Source organism: Zalophus californianus, chromosome 15, assembly GCF_009762305.2.
Source record: "Zalophus californianus isolate mZalCal1 chromosome 15, mZalCal1.pri.v2, whole genome shotgun sequence".
Classification (NCBI taxonomy): Eukaryota; Metazoa; Chordata; class Mammalia; order Carnivora; family Otariidae; genus Zalophus; species Zalophus californianus.
In genome coordinates this window covers 50,699,680-50,720,074 of record NC_045609.1, presented here as the reverse complement: position 1 = coordinate 50,720,074, position 20,395 = coordinate 50,699,680, and the positions used below count along the sequence as shown (strand labels likewise).

Sequence of the window (20,395 nt, the reverse complement as noted above, 5' to 3'; positions counted from 1 at the left end):
TATGGTCACCTCCTGTTCACCCCATTGGTGAAGGAGAGATTCCAGCTCTAGGGTTATGGGGATGGCTGAACACACAACACCTGACACTGGACAGATGCGATTGACAGCAGTTTATTAGTCACATACACTCACAGCCTGAGGGAAGGGAATACTGCATGCCATGCAGAGATTGAACAACCAGGGGCTTTGGGAGAAAGGCTTTGTACCTAAATGAGCATAGGATGACCATTGGTTCCCTTGACAGGATGTGATTAATGTGTTTGAATAAATTAATGGGCTGGCAGAGAGGTGAAGTGAAACCTGTTAGGTTGAGGGATAGGTGGGGTGTGGGTGGTCCAACTGAAAAAGAACCATCAGGATGGGGAGCCTTTCCCATAGGGCAGGGACATATCTGGTAGGCCTACTCACGGCTAGACCTTTGGGACCCTGTGAGGCTCAAGGATGTCAAGGCAGCCCATGAAATTTTAGGCCTTACAGTTCAGTTAAGTCTTTCTCTGGCTCTGATAGTTTTCTTTGCTCTGAAGTTTATTTTATGAGATAATAATTTAGCCATTCTTGCTTTTTTAAAAGATGGGTTACACAGTATATCTTTCCCCTTTTACTCTCAACTTACTTGAGTTGTTAAATCTAAGGGGAGTTTCTTGTAAACAGCATGTATAGTAGATTATGTGCTTCTGTCCTCTCTGTCAATCTGTATTTTGATTGGTATATTATGCCATTTACATTTAAGGTACTTACTATATGTAATTGTGTAAGTCTGATATTTTACTGTTGTTTGTTTACTCTGATTCTAATTCTTCTGTCTTTCCTCTGTTTTCATTTTCTTCTGTCTTGACATGTTTACAGTGTTTGAGTGTCTCTAGTTTTTGTAGTTGTTGCTCATTGTAATATAATAGCCTGCTGGTGCCAGCATTTTATCATTTTGAGTAACGTGGAAACTTTTCTTCCATTTCGGTCCCTTTATCTTTCCCACTTTTAAATATTATTGGTTTGTGTATTAGATAGTGCTATAATTTTTTTTCAATCTTCAAATATGATTTTAAAAACTCATAAGAAAAAGGCTATTTTATTGTATGTAGCCATGCTTTTGGTCTTTTGTTTGTTTTTTCTTTTTTCCCCAGTAGTCCCAGATTTCTTCTTTTATAATTTACTTACTGCTTAAGAACTTTCTTTAGCCATTTTTTTTTTAAGATTTTATTTGAGAGAGAGAGAGCCAGAGAGTGAGCATGAGTAGGGGGCAGAGGGAGAGGGAGAAGCAGACCTCCCCACTGAGCAGGGAGACCGATGTGGGGCTCAATCCCAAGACTCTGAGATAACGATCTGAGCCAAAGTCAGACATTTAACTGACTGAGCCACCCAGGTGCCCCACTTTAGCCACTTTTTAAGAGTAGGTATGCTAGCGACAGATTCCTGTAGTTGTTATCCATGTGAGAATGTCTTTATTTCCAACCCTTCATTTCTGAAGGGTAGTTTCACTGGATGTAGAATCATAGCTGACAGTTCTTTACTTCAGCACATGAAAAATGTACCACTTCCCTCTGACCTCTGATTTCAGAAGAGAAATGCACTGTCATTTTGAATTGGTGTGAATCTGTCATTTCTTTCTGGCTGCTCTCAAGATTTTTATCTTTGTTTTCAGTTTTCAGAAGTTTGATTGGTGAAGATTTCGTTGGGTTTACTCTGTTTGAAATTTGCTCAGCTTCTTGAATCTTTTAGGTTTATGTCTTTTACCAGATTTGGGGAGCTTCAGTCATTATTTCTTTCAATCCAGGTATCCTTGTGAGATCATATAAAGGGTGGATCTTTTGTTTCTGCCCCACAGGTCCATGAGGCTCTGCTCATTTGTTTTTTTGGCTGTTTTTCCTCCACAGTGTTCAGACTGGATAAATTCTGTTGATCTGGCCTCAAGTTCTCTGATTCTATCCTCTGTCATCTTCACTCTTACTATTGAGCCCATCTAGCAAGCTTTTAAAATTTCTTCTGTTGTATTTTTCAGTTCTATAATTTCTGTTTGGTTCTTCAGTTTCTTTGCTGAGATTTTCAATTTTTTGGTTGTTGCCAAAGGATTTTTAGTCGCTTGATGAAGCATTTTGGTAATGGCTGCTTTAAGTACAAGTCAGATAATTTCAAGATCTGATTCATTTTATTGTTGATGTCAGATATCTTTTCACATTTCAGTTAAAATTTTCCCGGATTGGGGTATGACAGGTGATTATCTATTGTATCCTACACGTTTGGTTTTTATGTTAGGAGACACTGGGTCCTATGTAATCTTTTTATTTTAGCATGCAGTCCTCTTGTTTAGGATTAGTGTGCAGGTCCTGGTCTACTTTATGGGCTGTGGTTCCAATGACAATTTAATTTTAGAGCTTTTGTGGTACTATTTTGATCTGCTTAGTTTATCTGATGCTACCGGTCTCTGCGGGTACTGCCTGAGGAGACAGGACCTTCCCTAATCTGGGCCCCCTGTTGTGGCTAGGTGGGGGGAGGTTGTCTTGGCCTGTAGGGCTAGTTTGCTTGCTGTGGGGATATCTTTGCTGGTCCTCCTAGGGTACACATTCTTTTCAGATGAGGGAGGAGAGCCTCATGCCTGGCAGAATCTCCCTTTGACAATAACCTGGTATATCTTGGTGGAGGAAAGGAGATTCAGGCTCTTTGGGGAAGGCGAACACTTCCCCTCATCACTTATTGTCAGTGGGGCTTTCAAAGCACCCCCTTTACCAGTACTGCCTGGTTTACCCAGTGTTACTGCTGAGATCTGAGTTTTTTTTTTTTAATTTTTTATTGTTATGTTAATCACCATATATTACATCATTTGTTTTGGTGTAGTGTTCCATGATTCATTGTATGTTCATAACACCCAGTGCTCCATGCAGAATGTGCCCTCTTTAATACCCATCACCAGGCTAACCCGTCCCCCCACCCTCCTCCCTCTAGAACCCTCAGTTTGTTTTTCAGAGTCCATCATCTCTCCTGGTTCGTCTCCCCCTCTGACTTACTCCCCTTCATTCTTCCTCTCCTACTGTCTTCTTCTTTTTCTTTTTTCTTAAAATATGTTGCGTTATTTGTTTCAGAAGTACAGATCTGTGATTCAACAGACTTGCACAATTCACAGCGCTCACCGTAGCACATACCCTCCCCAATGTCTATCACCCAGCCACCCCATCCTTCCCACCCCCAACCACTCCAGTAACACTCAGTTTGTTCCTGAGATTAAGATTTCCTCCTATCAGTGAGGTCATATGATACATGTCTTTCTCTGATTGACTTATTTCACAAGCATAACACCCTCCAGTTCCATCCACGTCGTTGCACATGGCAAGATCTCATTCCTTTTGATGGCTGCATAATATTCCATTGTGTATATATACCACATCTTCTTTACCCATTCATCTGTCGATGGACATCTTGGCTCTTTCCACAGTTTGGCTATTGTGGACATTGCTGCTATAAACATTGGGGTGCACGTACCCCTTAGGATCCCTACATTTGTATCTTTGGGGTAAATACCCAGTAGTGCAATTGCTGGATCGAATGGTAGCTCTAATTTCAACTGTTTGAGGAACCTCCATACTGTTTTCCAGAGTGGTTGCACCAGCTTGCATTCCCACCAACAGTGTAGGAGGGTTCCCCTTTCTCCACATCCCCACCAACATCTGTCATTCCCTGACTTGTTAATTTTAGCCATTCTGACGAGTATGAGGTGGTATCTCATTGAGGTTTTGATTTGGATTTCCCTGATGCCGAGCGATGTTGAGCACTTTTTCATGTGCCTGTTGGCCATTTGGATGTCTTCTTTGGAAAAATGTCTGTTCATGTCTTCTGCCCATTTCTTGATTGGATGATTTGTTCTTTGGGTGTTGAGTTTGATAAGTTCTTTATAGATTTTGGATACTAGCCCTTTATCTGATATGTCATTTGCAAATATTTTCTCCCATTCTGTCGGTTGTCTTTTGGTTTTGTGGACTGTTTCTTTTGCTGTGCCAAAGCTTTTTATCTTGATGAAATCCCAATAGTTCATTTTTGTCCTGGCTTCCCGTGCCTTTGGCAATGTTTCTAGGAAGAAGTTGCTGCAGCTGAGGTCGAAGAGGTTGCTACCTGTGTTCTCCTTTAGGATTTTGATGGACTCCTGTCTCACGTTTAGGTCTTTCAACCATTTGGAGTCTATTTTTGTGTGTGGTGTAAGGAAATGGTCCAGTTTCATTCTTCTGCATGTGGCTGTCCAATTTTCCCAACACCATTTGTTGAAGAGACTGTCTTTTTTCCATTGGACATTCTTTCCTGCTTTGTCAAAGATAAGTTGACCATAGAGTTGAGGGTCCATTTCTGGGCTCTCGATTCTGTTCCATTGATCTATGTGTCTGTTTTTGTGCCAGTACCATACTGTGTTGATGATGACAGCTTTGTAATAGAGCTGGAAGTCCGGAATTGTGATGCCGCCAGCTTTGCTTTTCTTTTTCAATATTCCTCTGGCTATTCGGGGTCTCTTCTGGTTCCATACAAATTTTATGATTATTTGTTCCATTTCTTTGAAAAAAGTGGATGGTATTTTGATGGGGATTGCATTGAATGTGTAGATTGCTCTAGGTAGCATTGACACCTTCACAATGTTGGTTCTCCCAATCCATGAGCATGGAACGTTTTTCTATTTCTTTGTGTCTTCTTCAATTTCTTTCCTGAGTATTTTATAGTTTTCTGAGTACAGATCCTTTGCCTCTTTGGTTAAATTTATTCCTAGGTATCTTATGGTTTTGGGTGCAATTGTGAATGGGATCGACTCCTTGGTTTGTCTCTCTTCTGTCTTGTTGTTGGTGTATAGGAATGCCACTGATTTCTGTGCATTGATTTTATAGCCTGCTACTTGACTGAATTCCTGTATGAGTTCTAGCAGTTTTGGGGTGGAGTCTTTTGGGTTTTCCACATAAAGTATCATATCATCTGCAAAGAGTGAGAGTTTGACTTCCTCTTTGCCGATTTGGATGCCTTTGATTTCTTTTTGTTGTCTGATTGCTATGGCTAGGACTTCTAATACTATGTTGAATAGCAGTGGTGAGAGTGGACATCCCTGCCGTGTTCCTGACCTTAGGGGAAAAGCTCTCAGCTTTTCTCCATTGAGAATGATATTCACTGTAGGTTTTTCGTAGATGGCTTTTATGATATTGAGGTATGTACCCTCTATGCCTATACTCTGAAGAGTTTTGATCAAGAAAGGATGCTGTCCCTTGTCAAATGCTTTTTCTGCATCTATTGAGAGGATCATATGATTCTTGTTCTTTCTTTTGTTAATGTATTGTATCACGTTGATTGATTTGCGGATGTTGAGCCAGCCTTGCAGCCCAGGGATAAATCCCACTTGGTCGTGGTGAATAATCCTTTTAATGTACTGTTGGATCCTATTGGCTAGTATTTTGGTGAGAATTTTTGCATCCAGGTTCATCAAGGATATTGGTCTGTAATTCTCCTTTTTGATGGGGTCTTTGTCTGGTTTTGGGATCAAGGTAATGGTGGCCTCATAAAATGAATTTGGAAGTTTTCCTTCCATTTCTACTTTTTGGAACATTTTCAGGAGAATAGGTATTAATTCTTCTTTAAATGTCTGATAGAATTCCCCTGGGAAGCCATCTGGCCCTGGGCTTTTGTTTGTTGGGAGATTTTTGATGACTGCTTCAATTTCCTTAGTGGTTATAGGTCTGTTCAGGTTTTCTATTTCTTCCTGGTTCAGTTTTGGTAGTTGATACATCTCTAGGAATGCACCCATTTCTTCCAGGTTATCTAATTTGCTGGCATAGAGTTGCTCATAATATGTTCTTATACTTGTTTGTATTTCTTTGGTGTTGGTTGTGATCTCTCCTCTTTCATTCATGATTTTGTTGATTTGGGTCATTTCTCTTTTCTTTTTGATCAGTCTGGCCAGGGGTTTATCCATCTTGTTAATTCTTTCAAAGAACCAGCTCCTAGTTTCCTTGATCTGTTCTACTGTTCTTTTGGTTTCTAGTTCATTGATTTCTGCTCTGATCTTTATTATTTCTCTTCTTCTGCTGGGTTTAGGCTTTATTTGCTGTTCTTTCTCCAGCTCCTTTAGGTGTAGGGTTAGGTTGTGTATTTGAGACCTTTCTTGTTTCTTGAGGAAGGCTTGTATTGCTATATACTTTCCTCTCAGGACTGCCTTTGCTGTATCCCAAAGATTTTGGACAGTTGTGTTTTCATTTTCATTGGTTTCCATGAATTTTTTGAATTCTTCTTTAATTTCCTGGTTGACCCATTCATTCTTTAGTAGGATGCTCTTTAGCCTCCATGTATTTGAGTTCTTTCCGACTTTCCTCCTGTGATTGAGTTCTAGTTTCAAAGCATTGTGGTCTGAAAATATGCAGGGAATGATCCCAATCTTTTGGTACCGGTTGAGACCTGATTTGTGACCTAGGATGTGATTAATTCTGGAGAATGTTCCATGGGCACTAGAGAAGAATGTGTATTCCGTTGCTTTGGGAGGGAATGTTCTGAATATGTCTGTGAAGTCCATTTGGTCCAGTGTGTCATTTAAAGTCTTTATTTCCTTGTTGATCTTTTGCTTAGATGATCTGTCCATTTCAGTGAGGGGGGTGTTAAAGTCCCCCACTATTATTGTATTGTTGTCAATGTGTTTCTTTGCTTTTGTTATTAATTGCCTTATATAATTGGCCGCTCCCATGTTCGGGGCATAGATATTTACAATTGTTAGATCTTCTTGTTTGATAGACCCTTTAAGTAGGATATAGTGTCCTTCCTCATCTCTTATTACAGTCTTTGTTTTAATATCTAGTTTGTCTGATATAAGGATTGCCACCCCAGCTTTCTTTTGGTGTCCATTAGCATGGTAAATGGTTTTCCACCCCCTCACTTTCTATCTGGGGGTGTCTTTCGGTCTAAAATGAGTCTCTTGCAGACAGCCTATTGATGGGTCTTGTTTTTTAATCCAATCTGATAGCCTATGTCTTTTGATTGGGGCATTTAGCCCATTTACATTCAGGGTAATTATTGAAAGGTATGAATTTAGTGCCATTGTATTGCCTGTAAGGTGACTGTTACTGTATGTTGTCTGTGTTCCTTTCTGATCTTTGCTGCTTTTAGGCTCTCTCTTTGCTTAGAGGACCCCTTTCAATATTTCTTGGAGGGCTGGTTTCGTGTTTGCAAATTCCTTTAGTTTTTGTTTGTTCTGGAAGCTTTTTATCTCTCCTTCTATTTTCAATGACAGCCTAGCTGGATATAGTATTGTTGGCTGCATATTTTTCTCGTTTAGTGCTCTGAAGATATCTTACCAGTCCTTTCTGGCCTGCCAGGTCTCTGTGGATAGGTCTGTTGCCAATCTAATATTTTTACCATTGTAGGTTACATATCTCTTCTCCCGAGCTGCTTTCAGGATTTTCTCTTTGTCTCTGAGACTCCTAAGTTTTCCTATTAGATGTCGGGGTGTTGACCTATTATTATTGATTTTGAGAGGGGCTCTCTGTGCCTCCTGGATTTTGATGCCTGTTTCCTTCCTCACATTAGGGAAGTTCTCTGCTATAATTTGCTCCAATATACCTTCTGTCCCTCTCTCTCTTTCTTCTTCTTCTGGGATCCTAATTATTCTAATGTTGTTTCGTCTTATCGTATCACTTATCTCTCGAATTCTGCCCTCGTGATCCTGTAGTTGTTTCTCTCTCTTTTTCTCAGCCTCTTTATTTTCCATCATTTGGTCTTCTATATCACTGATTCTCTCTTCTGCCTCATTTATCCTAGCAGTTAGTGCCCCCATTTTTGATTGCACCTCATCAATAGCCTTTTTGATTTCTACTTGGTTAGATTTTAGTTCTTTTATTTCTCCAGAAAGGGTTTCTCTAATAACTTCCACGCTTTTTTCAAGCCCAGCTAGTATCTTTAAAGTCATGATTCTGAACTCTAGGTCCGACATCGTACTAATGTCCGTATTGAGTAGGTCCCTGGCTGACGGTACTACCGCTTGTTCTTTTTGCTGAGGTGATTTTTTTCGTCTTGTCATTTTGTCCAGAGGAGAATAGATGAATGAGAGAACAAAATGCTAACAGGTTTACAACGTCCCCAGCAAATATACTGTATACAAATCAGAAAAGACCTGAAACCAGGGGAAAAGAAAGAAAAAAGAAAGAGAAAAAAAAAGGGAAAAAAAAGATAAAAACAAAAACAGAACAATACAAAAAAAGCAGAATATGATCAGATATGATCAGGCTAGTGCATAGATCAGTTGCACACACTAGATTTTGAGCGTATTTTGGTCTGTTAGAAAAAAGTGCCTCCTAAAATTTTAAAGGAAGAAAGACATATGTACAAATTGAGGGTTGATACAATGAAGGGATAGAAGATGACTGTAAAGATGAAAATTATAAAAGAATTTATAAAAGGACTTGATAAGAAGTTGTTTGAAAAAAGAAAGAAGATTTAAAAAAAAAAAGAAAAAAGGGAGAGAATGTGATCAGGCAGGAGACTAGAACAGAGCCATACACTAGTGATTTAGGGTATATTTTGATCTGTTAGAAGAAACTGTATCTCAAAATTTTAAAGAGAGAACAACTTATATATATATGCCAAAAATAAGGGTAACTACTATGAAGGGATAAAATATGACTCTAAAAATGAAAAATAAAAAAAATTTTTTTTTTAAAAAAAGAGATTGATAAGATGTTGGTTGAAAAAGGGAAAAAGAAAAAAAAACAGTTAACAAAAATTAACTTTGATGAACTAATGAATCATGGTAAAAAAAAGCCATGAATTCTATGTGCAGTATTCCCCTAGCCCTGGAGTTCTCCCGTTCTCCTTGATGGGTAAACTTGGTCTTGGCTTGCTGGCTGTTCCTGCTGATCTTCTGGGGGAGGGGCCTGTTGCTGTGGTTTCCAAATGTCTTTGCCGGAGTTTGAATTGCCCCGCCCTTGTCAGTCGAGGCTAAGCAAGCTGCTCGGGTTTGATCTCAGGAGCTTTTGTTCCCTGCAAGCTCTCCGTACAGCCTTGGAGGACCAGGGCAAAAATGGTGGCCTCCCAGTCTCCACCCGGAGGAGCTGAGAACTCGGGGCCCCGTTCCGCAGTGCGCCCACAGAGAAAAGCAGTCACTCCCTTGTCCCCGGTCTCCGGCCGCTCTCCGTGCTCACCCAGCCTGTGACCGAGCGTTGCTATCTCTGGCACCTGACCCCGTGTGGAATCTCCAAACCCAGCAGATCCCTGCGGTGCGTTCCCGCGCCGCTCCTCCCCGGGAAGGAAGGGGAGTCTCCCCGTATCTGCCGCCTGTTGGGTCCCTGCTGGAGGAGCAGTGGCCCAACTGGGCCGCGGATCACAGTTTATGGCAACCCCGAGCTGAGAGCCTGGGCCTCGGCTCCGTCTCTGCAGCCGGCTTCCCTGCTCCGATACCTGGGAGCTCTGCCGCACTCAGGCACCCCCGGTCTTTCTGTGACCCTAAGGGTCCTGAGACCACACTGTCCCGGGAGGATTCCACCCCCCGCTTAGCCACTGCAGTGACGTCCCTCAGCGGAGCCCACTTCTAACAGTTCCGATTTTGTGCTCCGCGGCTCTATCACTCGCCAGAAGCGGCCGACGGAGGTCCCCTCCCCCGCCGTCTATCCTCTCGAATATCGCCTCGGATTCACTTCTCCGCACGTCCTACCTTCCAGTAAGTGGTCGCTTCTCTGTTCAGAGAGTTGTTGCTACTCTCCTGTTCGATCTCCTGTTGAGTTCGTAGGTGTTCAGAATGGTTTGATCCCTATTCAGCGAATTCCTGAGACCAGACGAAATCTAGGTCTCCTACTCCTCCGCCATCTTGCCTGTAATATCTGAGATCTGAGTTTGATCTGAGGGAACATTGAGTCTACCTGGTCTACCTTCTGTTGCTAGGTTGGGGGTTGGGAAACAGTGGCTCTGAACTGCCTTTCTGTGGGTTGTGGTATAATGAGCCACTGGCCATTATGTTATTCCTCTGGTCCCGGGGACCCTCACCAGCCCTTTTTTCTTTACACCTTTCAGAGTTCTTTGATTTTCTTTAGGCTCTTGTGTTATTTTTGGAGTTGGTTATACTTAGTTGGGAGGAACAGAAGAAATAAGTCTACACTCTCTTTTCTAGACCAGAAATCTGTGTTGGTATTTTTTTAAAATTTTGATTCCAGTATGATTAACTTACAGTGTTATATTAGTTTCAGATGTACAATATAGTAATTTAATAGTTATGTATATTACTCAGTTCTCATCATGAAAAGTGTACTCTTAATCCCCTTATTTCACTCATACCCCCAGCCTTCTCCCCTCTGGTAACCATCTGTTTGTTCTTTATAAGTAAGAGAGATTTTTGGTTTGTCTCTTTTCTTTTCCCTTGCTCATTTGTTTTGTTTCTTATATTCCACAAGTGAGTAAAATCATATGGTATTTGTCTTTCTCTGACTTATTTTGCTCTCTAGCTCCATTCATGTTGTTGCAAATGGCAAGATTTCATTCTTTTTGATGGCTGAGTAATATTCCATTTTACACCCCCCCCCCCCACATCTTCTTTATCCATTCATCTATTAATGGATGCTTGGGCTACTTCCATAATTTGGCTAATGTAAATAGTGTTATAATAAACGTAAGGATGCATATATCCTTTCAAATTAGTATTTTCATATTCTTTGGGTAAATACCCAGTAGTGCAGTTACTGGATTATCTGATAGTTCTATTTTTCATTTTTTGAGGAACCTCCATACGGTCTTCCTGCACCAGTTTGCATTCCCACCAACAGTGCACAAGGATTCCTTTTTTTCCACATCCTTTGCCAACACTTGTTTTTTGTGTTTTTTATTTTAGTCATTCTGACAGGTATGAGTTGGATCTCATTGTGGTTTTGATTTGCATTTCCCTGACAATGAGTAATGTTGAGCATCTTTTCATGTGTCTGTTGGTCAGTGGAAAAATGTCTGTTCATGTCTTGCCCGTTTTTAATTGAATTATTTGGGTTTTTTTGGTATTGAGTTGTATATATATTTTGGATATGTCATTTGCAAATATCTTCTCCCATCCAGTAGGTTGTCTTTTCTTGGTGGTGTTTTTTATTATAACTGTGCTAAAAGGAGAATTGACATCTTTCTGATATTAAGTCTTTTTTTTCAAATATATGGTAATCTTTATTCAGTAGATAACATTAACCACACCTACTTCATTAGGTTGTGTTGAAGAATGTAGTTAAGGCACATAAAATACTTTTCTGTAAAGCACTTGCAAGTGTTAGCTAATGTCTATTCCATGTGTTCTTTGGTAGCATATTAAAGCTTTTTAAGTTTTTAAAATAAAGTTTTGGCACATTTCTTGTAAGGTTTATTCCTAAGTATTTTGTCCTTTTTTGTTTTTATTACAAATGGAATCTTCCCATCTACTGTATCTTCTTTGGCTCTTTGATTCTTTGGGTCTTTCTTATATGAAAATGTTTTATCTAAATATTACTTCTAAATATTGCTTCCCAAAGGAGTTTTAGCATCTTTTTCTTTTAAGGATAGGACCCATAGCTAAACTTAGAGCTCTAGAAACAAATGGATGAGTGAATTAATGAGCTCTTCATGTGGTTCAGCATTATTTTGGGTACCACTCTTACTCTAAGTCCTGTATTTTATGTAATCCAAGGTTTTTCCTAGGTATGCCAGACATTGTATTGTGTTGATCTTACTATTGAGACTCTTTGTCCTATGTGTTATTAATCAAGCCATGGTTTTTTCATGTCACCGTTGGTCTTGGGGACTCACCTGCAGAGCCATGCATATATCTCTGTGTGCATCTCTGCTGCAAAGTGTTTACCCACCTGTATTGGAAAAATAGCTCTTGGCTAAGTGGGATATTGAAGTAAAGTAAGGAAATATGGGTTGGGTCCATGCACTTCATCCAAACAGGTGGTGAAATACTGACAATTCAACAAGAAAAAGAAGCCTGTGGAAGTACAGGATTCTTCTGGGGTGTGTAGCAATAAGTAAAAATGAAATTTGGGCTTCAGAGTATACAGTGCACCTGGTGGTGCTACAGTGTCATATGCAAGCCCTATTCACAGAGGACATTTGGGTGTTCTTTTCTCAGAAGAGCTCTATGGTGACTTTGAAGACCTGGAAACAGGGGACGTGCACAAGGGAAAACCAGGCGCAGATACTCAGGTATGATTTTGTCATGGCTGGCTGGCTGTCACTGATCCTTGATCTGTGGTCAGTATTTCCTGAGAGAGGCCCATATTAAGAAATGCAGATCTTATTATCTGTGTAGATTACAGAGTAGATGGATTCCTTCCTAAAAATACGGAGATTGGGAACAGGTCAAAGTTGTTGGTTTGTTATTCTTGATCTTTTGGATGTTACCTCCTACCTCTTGTTGTCATGATTCTTCAGTCATTGAAAGTTTAGCTCGGGAGTCACTGTCTTTCTCTCTACCGTTCCTTTTGCCATCATTCTCCTCTTCTTAATTTAAGTACTATTTAAAAAAACTAAATCCCTATTCTCCCTAGTATTTCTTTAGAACAGTGTCTGGGGAGCATCTGGGTGGGGACACTTGCTGTTATTTTTATTTATGTTTGGCATTCCCAGCCAGATTAAGGAGTGACAGTGTATTGGAATGCAGATGTCTAAATGTCTCTTGTAGTAGTACATGTTATTCAGAGCCAAAGGCTGTGTTTTGGTTTCATTTGTTTTTTGTTTTGTCTTCCTAATGATCATAACCAAGACTTTTGCAGCTCAGATAGAATTTTAAAGATCTGCTTTAATGTTTAAAGAAAAGATCTCCACAAACTTTTACAAAATTTTCTCTTCTGGAAATTTAAGATTGAAGATGCAGAAGAAGTTAAGGAAGAAATTGACCCTAGTGCAGAGGAAAGTGCCAAGAAAAAGCATTTGGATAAGAAGAGAAAATTGAAGGAGATGTTTGATGCAGAATATGATGAAGGAGAAAGCACGTACTTTGATGATCTCAAAGGAGAACTGCATAAACAAGCACAGGTAGGAAAACTTGGTCCCCGGCAGCTTTATCTCAAGGCTCTCACACAGTGCTGAGTGCGTGATTTTGTTTGGGTCTCTGCTTCCTGACCTGCTTCTGTGCCTCAGGTTTGGATTCTTAGGTCAAGATGCAGATAAGTGTGTTTATTCATGCAGTCATCTGATTGTTTTTTAAATTGGAAATTGACCAGAAAGAGATCAATATCTATTTTATACCAAGCATTGAGGAAGTAAAAATGGCTGAGACAGGCAGCAACTGCTGAGGATCTCTCAGTGTAGTGATTTGAGACAGTGTTTATTTAAATGCAGGCATTGCCTTAGCATTCTGATTACTGCTCCCTGGAACCATAATTAATTTGAATGGGTAGGTGATTCTTGCACACACCAGTGCTTATGCATACACCAGTGCTCTCCAGGGAGGCTTTTCTAAAAATTCACCTTGGTCAGAGTTCAGGTTAAGCATACAATTTCTGAAAATGCGGTTAGTGGGCTTTGCCCAACCTAGGCTTTCATCTGTTCAAAGAAAGTATCTCCTGGTTAGTCATTAATATAGTGGTTCTAAGTCTGTACTGACTTTTGATAGAAGTTAGTAACTAAGACGTGTAAAGCTAGTTCTGAAGTCTTTGCTTCAGTTCATTTATAACTTAAAATCACCTAGAATCTTGTGGCCTTTTGTAAGGACTTTGAATTTTTTACTCTGAGTGAAATGGGGACCCATGGGGGGTTTTGAACAGAGGAAAGACATGTATGACCTACTTACCTTTGAAAGGATTGCTGTGACAAGAGTTCAGTAAGATTAAGGTGACTTGCCGTGGGGGGTGGGGACGTGTGTGGCAGTGGAGGCGAAAGAGTCAAATTCTGGATATACACTTTTGAAAGGTAGATCAAAGGTAGATTGTGGGGTGTGTGAGAGGAAATAAGGATGACTTGCTGGAAGGATTGAGTTGTCAGTAAGATAGGAAAACCTCGAGTTGGTGCAGTTTTGTCTAAGATGAAGTTTAGAGCTGTTGGGTTTGAGATCTCTCTCAGACAAGTGGAGATTCAAGTAGTCAGTGAGGAGCCCTGGAGAGAGACTGGGGCCAGGGACTTAGATGTACAGTCCTCAGCATCTAGATGCTACTTAAAGCCATGAAGTGGATGGGACGCCCAGGGAAGTGAGCGTGGAGTCAGGAGAGGAGAGGACTAGTACTGACAGTGGGAACTCCATTGTAAGAGGCTAGGCGGAGAGGATGAAGCAACAGTGGGGATTCAGCAGTGCTCAGGAGAGAGAAGAAATCGAAGAGAACACGAAGTAAGCTGGAAGCCACCATAGAAGGAGGGATAAAGTATTTTAAATCCTGATGATGTATTAACTACAATGAAGACAAAATTGACAACTGGATTAGAATGTGGAGGCCCTACGTGATTTTGGCAAGCATTTTTATGGAGTGTGGGTTAAAGTCCAAGTTGGGGGGATTTAAATGAATGGGAGCCGAGGAACTGGAGACTATGAATATAGAAAACTTATAAGCCATTTTACTTCAGAGGGAAGCAGAGAAATGGGGCAATAGTTGGAGGAAGTAGAGTCAAAAGAAGATGTTAAGATGGGAGAAATAACAGGCAAGACCTGTTAGAATAAAGTTCAGTAAGAGTGAATGATACCTAGTATGCAAGTGAAGTTTGGCATAAAATAAATCTATAGTAGATGCCCAGTTGAACTTTCTGTAATAATGGAAATGTCTATCTGTGCGGTCATGTATTGTAGCCACTAGCCACGTGTTGATACTGATCACTTGAAATGTGACTACTGTGACCAGGGGACTGAATTTAAAATTTTTATTTAATTTTAATTAATTTCAGTAATATAATAAGTAATAAATATAATAATATAAAATAAAAGGCTGGATGTGGGTGTAAACCCTGGTAGAAGAGATTGCTGTGGAAATTCTTTTAGACTGCTTAGTTTTTGAGTGAATTAAACAGTCAACAGCTGAGAGTGAGGATGAGGGAGGAGATACTGGATACTGGATATTGGAGAGTAAGAAAAGAAAGTGTGGACTGGGAAGCTGAGAGTGTTGGCTGACCAGCATTAAGGGTTGCTTTCAGAGTTGTTTGCATTTGCTGCACCTTGGAGCAACAAAGGAGAAAACAGTTGGGATATATCCTGAACAAACTGTACAGACAAGAATGTATGTTATTTTTAAAGAGGATAAAGCGTAAGTGATTATGTCCGTGTTCCTTTATGAGAAAGTGCTCATTTTTAAAAATGTTAATCTTAACTTTTATTAAAGATAACAGCATTGTGGGTTTTTTAATTGTTTTTTTTCCCCTGCTCTCGTATATAGCTTAACCGAGCAGAATTTGAAGATCAAGATGATGAAGCCAGAGTTCAGTATGAGGGTTTTCGACCTGGGATGTATGTTCGAATTGAGATAGAAAATGTCCCCTGTGAATTTGTGCTTAACTTCGATCCCCATTACCCAATTATTTTGGGTGGTTTGGGCAATAGTGAAGGCAATGTTGGATATGTACAGGTAGGTTACCCTTTGCTGCATGCTTTGACAATTGGGGTTCTTGGGACATACTTCTACCACTAATCTTATTGAAATCTCTTCTCCCCTCAGATGCGTCTGAAGAAACATCGTTGGTATAAGAAAATCCTCAAGTCCCGAGATCCAATCATTTTTTCTGTAGGGTGGAGGAGGTTTCAGACTATTCCACTCTATTATATTGAAGACCACAATGGAAGACAGAGGCTTCTAAAATACACCCCACAGCACATGCATTGTGGAGCAACCTTTTGGGGTAATTTGTGATTGGAATAACTTGCTTGTAGGTTAATTTAAGCCATTACAGTTTTGCTTTTCTCCATTAAATCCCAATTCATAAGATTTTCCTCTTTTTTTTGGATTGAGGTACATATGTAAAATGGAATCCAGAATTTGTGATTCACTGCATTTCTTTCTTTCTTTCTTTTTTCCTATTTTCTTTAAGGTCCAATCACTCCACAGGGAACTGGGTTCTTGGCAGTACAGTCTGTCAGTGACATAATGGTAAATATCTTGAATGTTTTATTTTCCAGATTGTGTACGAGAAGTATGTCTTGAATATGGAATATGTACCTGAAACTTGAAGTTGAAAATGACTCGTTTTTTAGTATTCATAGCAAACTTTTCTTTGCTTTTAATTTTTCTACATCTTTTTAAGTAGGATGTGGGAATAGAGGTAGAACTATTATGGTACTGATGACATTTTATATTTTTATGCATTTTTTGGACTTTCTTTTTTTTTTTAAATATTTATTCTAGAGAGAGTGTGCACGTATGCACGGATGGGGGGCAGAGGGCGAGAGAGAGAGAGAAAATCTTCAAGCAGACTCCCTGCTGAGCTTGGAGCCCAGCATGGGGCTTGATCCCACAACCCTGAGATCATGACCCAAGCTGAAATCAAGAGTTGAGTCATTTAACCTACTGAGCCACCCAGGCACCCCTTATTTTTCTAAAAATATTCTAAGTAGTGCTCACCATGTGCTAAACATAATGCGCGGTTCTGAGGATACTTCGGATACCAGCTAGACATAGACCAGCCCTAGTAATGCTGGTTTAGCAAAGTATGTTCATACAGTCTTCATTTGATCAGAGCAGGTTTTATTGGCCCTATTTGACAGAAAACAGAATAATGAGCAGATGAAATCTGCTCTGGGGGGCCACAGTTTAATTTCTTAAACATTGTAACCAAATTTTCATATTCCCTTGCATTCCAAATTGGTCATTGTTTTAAAATTATGTTATTGTGAAATCACCCTCCAGAGAATACTCAAGACATCATCATTAGTTTGGCTTACGTATATTGTAGCTTCAGATTGCTTTTGTTAAAATACTGCTTTGTATGTTCAGATATTCTTTCTTGTTCTTTCTTAGCTGGTTGTAAGTGAAATGCACTTTAGGAATTTATTGCATCCTAGAATTACAGTTTTTCTCTTGCTGATATTATTCCTGTATTCAAATTTTGGGGGTTCTTCCCAGCCTGATTTCCGGATAGCTGCCACAGGAGTTGTCCTCGATCTGGATAAATCCATAAAAATTGTGAAGAAATTAAAGCTAACTGGTTTTCCTTATAAAATTTTCAAGAATACGTCATTCATTAAGGTCCGTATATCTGTATACTCATATTTATAAATGTATATTTTATTGAAGGAGGAATGAAATACTTATAAAATATAGTCTGATGTTTTCAAAAGAGTATTTGAAATCTTTTATAAACTTGATCTTTGCTATTTTTGGTTTACTACTTTCTTTTGGTCTCTATGTTACTTAAATATGCTCAGAAAATTCCAAGGTGACGTTAATAGAGCTACTTATTAATCGAGGCTAATCCTTATTCCGTGTGGGACTGTGACAGAGCTAATATTGAAAATATGTAATCTCATTCACTGGCTTTTTTTTCCTATTTTTCAGTAGAAAAATAGACAAAGTATTTTGTAAAATACTGGTTGGTAGGGGTATGGAGAAATGGATGCTCTGTTATGCAGTATAATGTAGGAGGGTAGTTTGAGTGACATTTATTGAAAATCTTATTAGTGGGGGTTTCCATAAAAGTACTGAGTTAAGATGATCATAAAATATTCTTGTAATATCAGGTAATAAAGTCACTAACATTTATCCAACTCTCTTTCTTTTCTGAGCATGTGCACCTAAGTCATAGGATATGAGCTGCAGCCCAGCCCTGGCCAATGACAGCAAAGGCTTTCTAGGCCAGTTCAGTCTGATAGATAGCTTTTTGATCTTTTCTTCTACAAAGATATCAGTGATGAGCATGTTAATGAGCCTACAATAGAATCTTGATTAATGTTATTTTGGGGAAGATGAACTAGAATTGTATTCCTTTTGACCTAGTAATTCCACTCTTGGTGGGGAAAAAACATTTTGATTATTTTATCACTATTAAAGAAGTTCTTTTTTTTTTTTACCAAGGTTTCATTTATGAAATAAGTAAAATGTCTGATTTTGTGTGTATGTATTTTTTTCATATACCTATAGGGAATGTTTAATTCTGCCTTGGAAGTGGCCAAATTTGAAGGCGCTGTGATTCGAACTGTCAGTGGCATAAGGGGACAGATCAAGAAAGCACTCCGGGCTCCAGAAGGAGCTTTCCGGGCCAGCTTTGAGGATAAGTTGCTGATGAGTGGTAAATATAACTTTGTAGTATAATCACAACAGCGTCTTACTGTTCACTATTGATTCTAGCCAGTGTGGACTAGAGGTTGTAGTTCAGGTTTTCGAAAATTGGAATCGGCTCCAGCTCTCTCCAGTTGGAACATCTTATGCAGTGTGCCAAGTCATGCTGTGTGTGGAGCCATGTGATTCACACCCAGTACAAGTTTTGTGATATTTAAGAGTAGTTTACTTGGTGAAGTCTCTCTTCAAAAACCATGCAGCCAATTAGAGAAGTTTGGAGTGGATGTTTTGTTCTTTTGTTTGACAAGATGAATCTTCTTTTGAAAATGTTAAAGTAAGTTATCTCTTCTTCCAGATATTGTCTTCATGAGAACCTGGTATCCTGTCTCCATTCCAGCCTTCTATAACCCAGTAACATCTTTGTTGAAACCAGTTGGTGAGAAAGACACCTGGTCAGGAATGCGGACCACTGGTCAACTCCGGCTTGCCCATGGTGTCAAACTAAAGCCCAACAAGGATTCTTTGTATAAGGTACAGTCATGCATACATGTGCTCCATAGATGGGGGTCATCCAGATGCTTTTGTACATAATGTTTTCTATGTTTTCAATTTTCAAGTAGGAAATCTACCATTAAATTTGAATGAACATGTATATTCATAGAACATTTTGGAAAGAATGCAGGAAAGTGGTAATAGGGGTTTTCGTGGGTTGGAAAGGAGACAAACTCTTCACTGTATACTCTTCTGAACTATTTTTTTCCCCATCAGATACATGTATTACTTTAAAAAACATTAATGTGCTAATTTTTATTGAAGCAATGTGAGTGGGGTTTTTTGGAAAGTTTTAATAAACTTTGTAGTGAAGTGTTAACATAAATACAGAAAAATATACGGACCTTAAGCATACAGCTCATGAATTTAACACACCCAAATTGCCATCACCTAGATCAAGCAATAAAATTACCAGCACGACAAAAGCTCTCTTGTGACTTCTCCTAGTCACTACCCCACCTCCACCTCAGAGATAGCCATTCTCTTAACTCCTGACATGTAAATTAGTTCTGCTGTTTTGAGTTTTATAAAATATAGCATATACTGTTTTGCCTGGTGTCTTTTCTTTCAGTTTATGAGATTCATTCATGTTCTTGTAGGTATTCATTTGTTGTTACTGTTGAGTAGAAATCTATTATGTTATAATGTCAGTTTATTCATTGATGGACATTATTTCCAATTTTTGGCCATTATAAATGCTGCCCTGAACACTTAACATGTGACTTGTTTGGTGTTCACGTGCACACATTTCTTTTGCATTGATCCCCCCAGGTTGGGATTGCCAGGTACGGGGTATGCATGTGTTCAGCTTCACTGTATGATGCCTACAATATTCTGGTGTAGTGTACAAGGTTAGACTCCCACCAACAGTAGTTGCCAGTAGTTGGCATCATCAGTATTTTTTTAATTTTAAGTTCTCAGTGCCTTTCAGAATCCCATTTCATTTGGATTTTGGTCTTTGAGAACTTTCATTATTTTCTTCACAGGTTAACAATGCATTTGAAAAGATTTGTTTTAATGCAGGATAAGTATAAATTGTTTTATAATAAGAGGGGGGTTCAGGATATCAGTCTGCCATTCTGCCAGAAACAAATTTCCTAGGCATTACTTTTTTAATAAAATAATTAGTAATCCAATTTTTAATCCTGTTACATGAATTTCTAATAAAATATACTACAGGACATGGTACCTACAAGGACCACCTCTAGCTTGTGGTGCTTACTCTTTTTTCAGAATGTGATTTCTCTGAGTTCCTTCATTCTAAGGATTTTAGGTTCCTCCTAAACAGAGAATATTGAATATTATCATGGATGATGTCTTTAATAATAAATTTAAAGACATAGCAGAAATATTCTCTATATAGTTGATATTGACCTTGGTAAAGACCTAGGGCAAGACTTTCCACTTATTAACTATTTTTGAGGCAGTTGAGAGTTTTGGTCATCTCAATTTAAGCATAGAAATTAGATTACCTTAAAAATTGAATGTAGAGAGTATTTGTTCTTTATATGTCATTTAAATCTCATTTTTCTCAGCTGGCCTCCCATCAGAAACAGGATAAAGTTAAACTTTTTAATGAGAATCGGGGATGGGAACACTTGAGCTCCTGCTGATTGGAGGAAGAACTATGTCCTTAAATCCACAGAGGTTGATAGTGAAGATGAACACCTAGATTATTGTTATTAGGCTAGAAGAAACTACCTCAGTGCCCCCAAAAT

The 20,395-nt window shown here is 39.2% G+C and overlaps 1 protein-coding gene across 3 annotated transcripts in view; it reads left to right on the top strand.

Moving 5' to 3' along the window:
• BMS1 (BMS1 ribosome biogenesis factor) overlaps positions 1 to 20,395 on the top strand; it is a 49,497-nt gene that overhangs the window by 27,551 nt on the left and 1,551 nt on the right. For all 3 annotated transcript variants that reach the window (XM_027589358.2, XM_027589350.2, XM_027589367.1), the window contains exons 14-21: positions 12,068 to 12,141; positions 12,799 to 12,972; positions 15,294 to 15,482; positions 15,573 to 15,753; positions 15,943 to 16,001; positions 16,974 to 17,096; positions 17,988 to 18,135; positions 18,481 to 18,656. In XM_027589358.2, the coding sequence (XP_027445159.1) occupies positions 12,068 to 12,141; positions 12,799 to 12,972; positions 15,294 to 15,482; positions 15,573 to 15,753; positions 15,943 to 16,001; positions 16,974 to 17,096; positions 17,988 to 18,135; positions 18,481 to 18,656 (1,124 nt within the window). The remainder of the gene's footprint in view (positions 1 to 12,067; positions 12,142 to 12,798; positions 12,973 to 15,293; positions 15,483 to 15,572; positions 15,754 to 15,942; positions 16,002 to 16,973; positions 17,097 to 17,987; positions 18,136 to 18,480; positions 18,657 to 20,395) is intronic.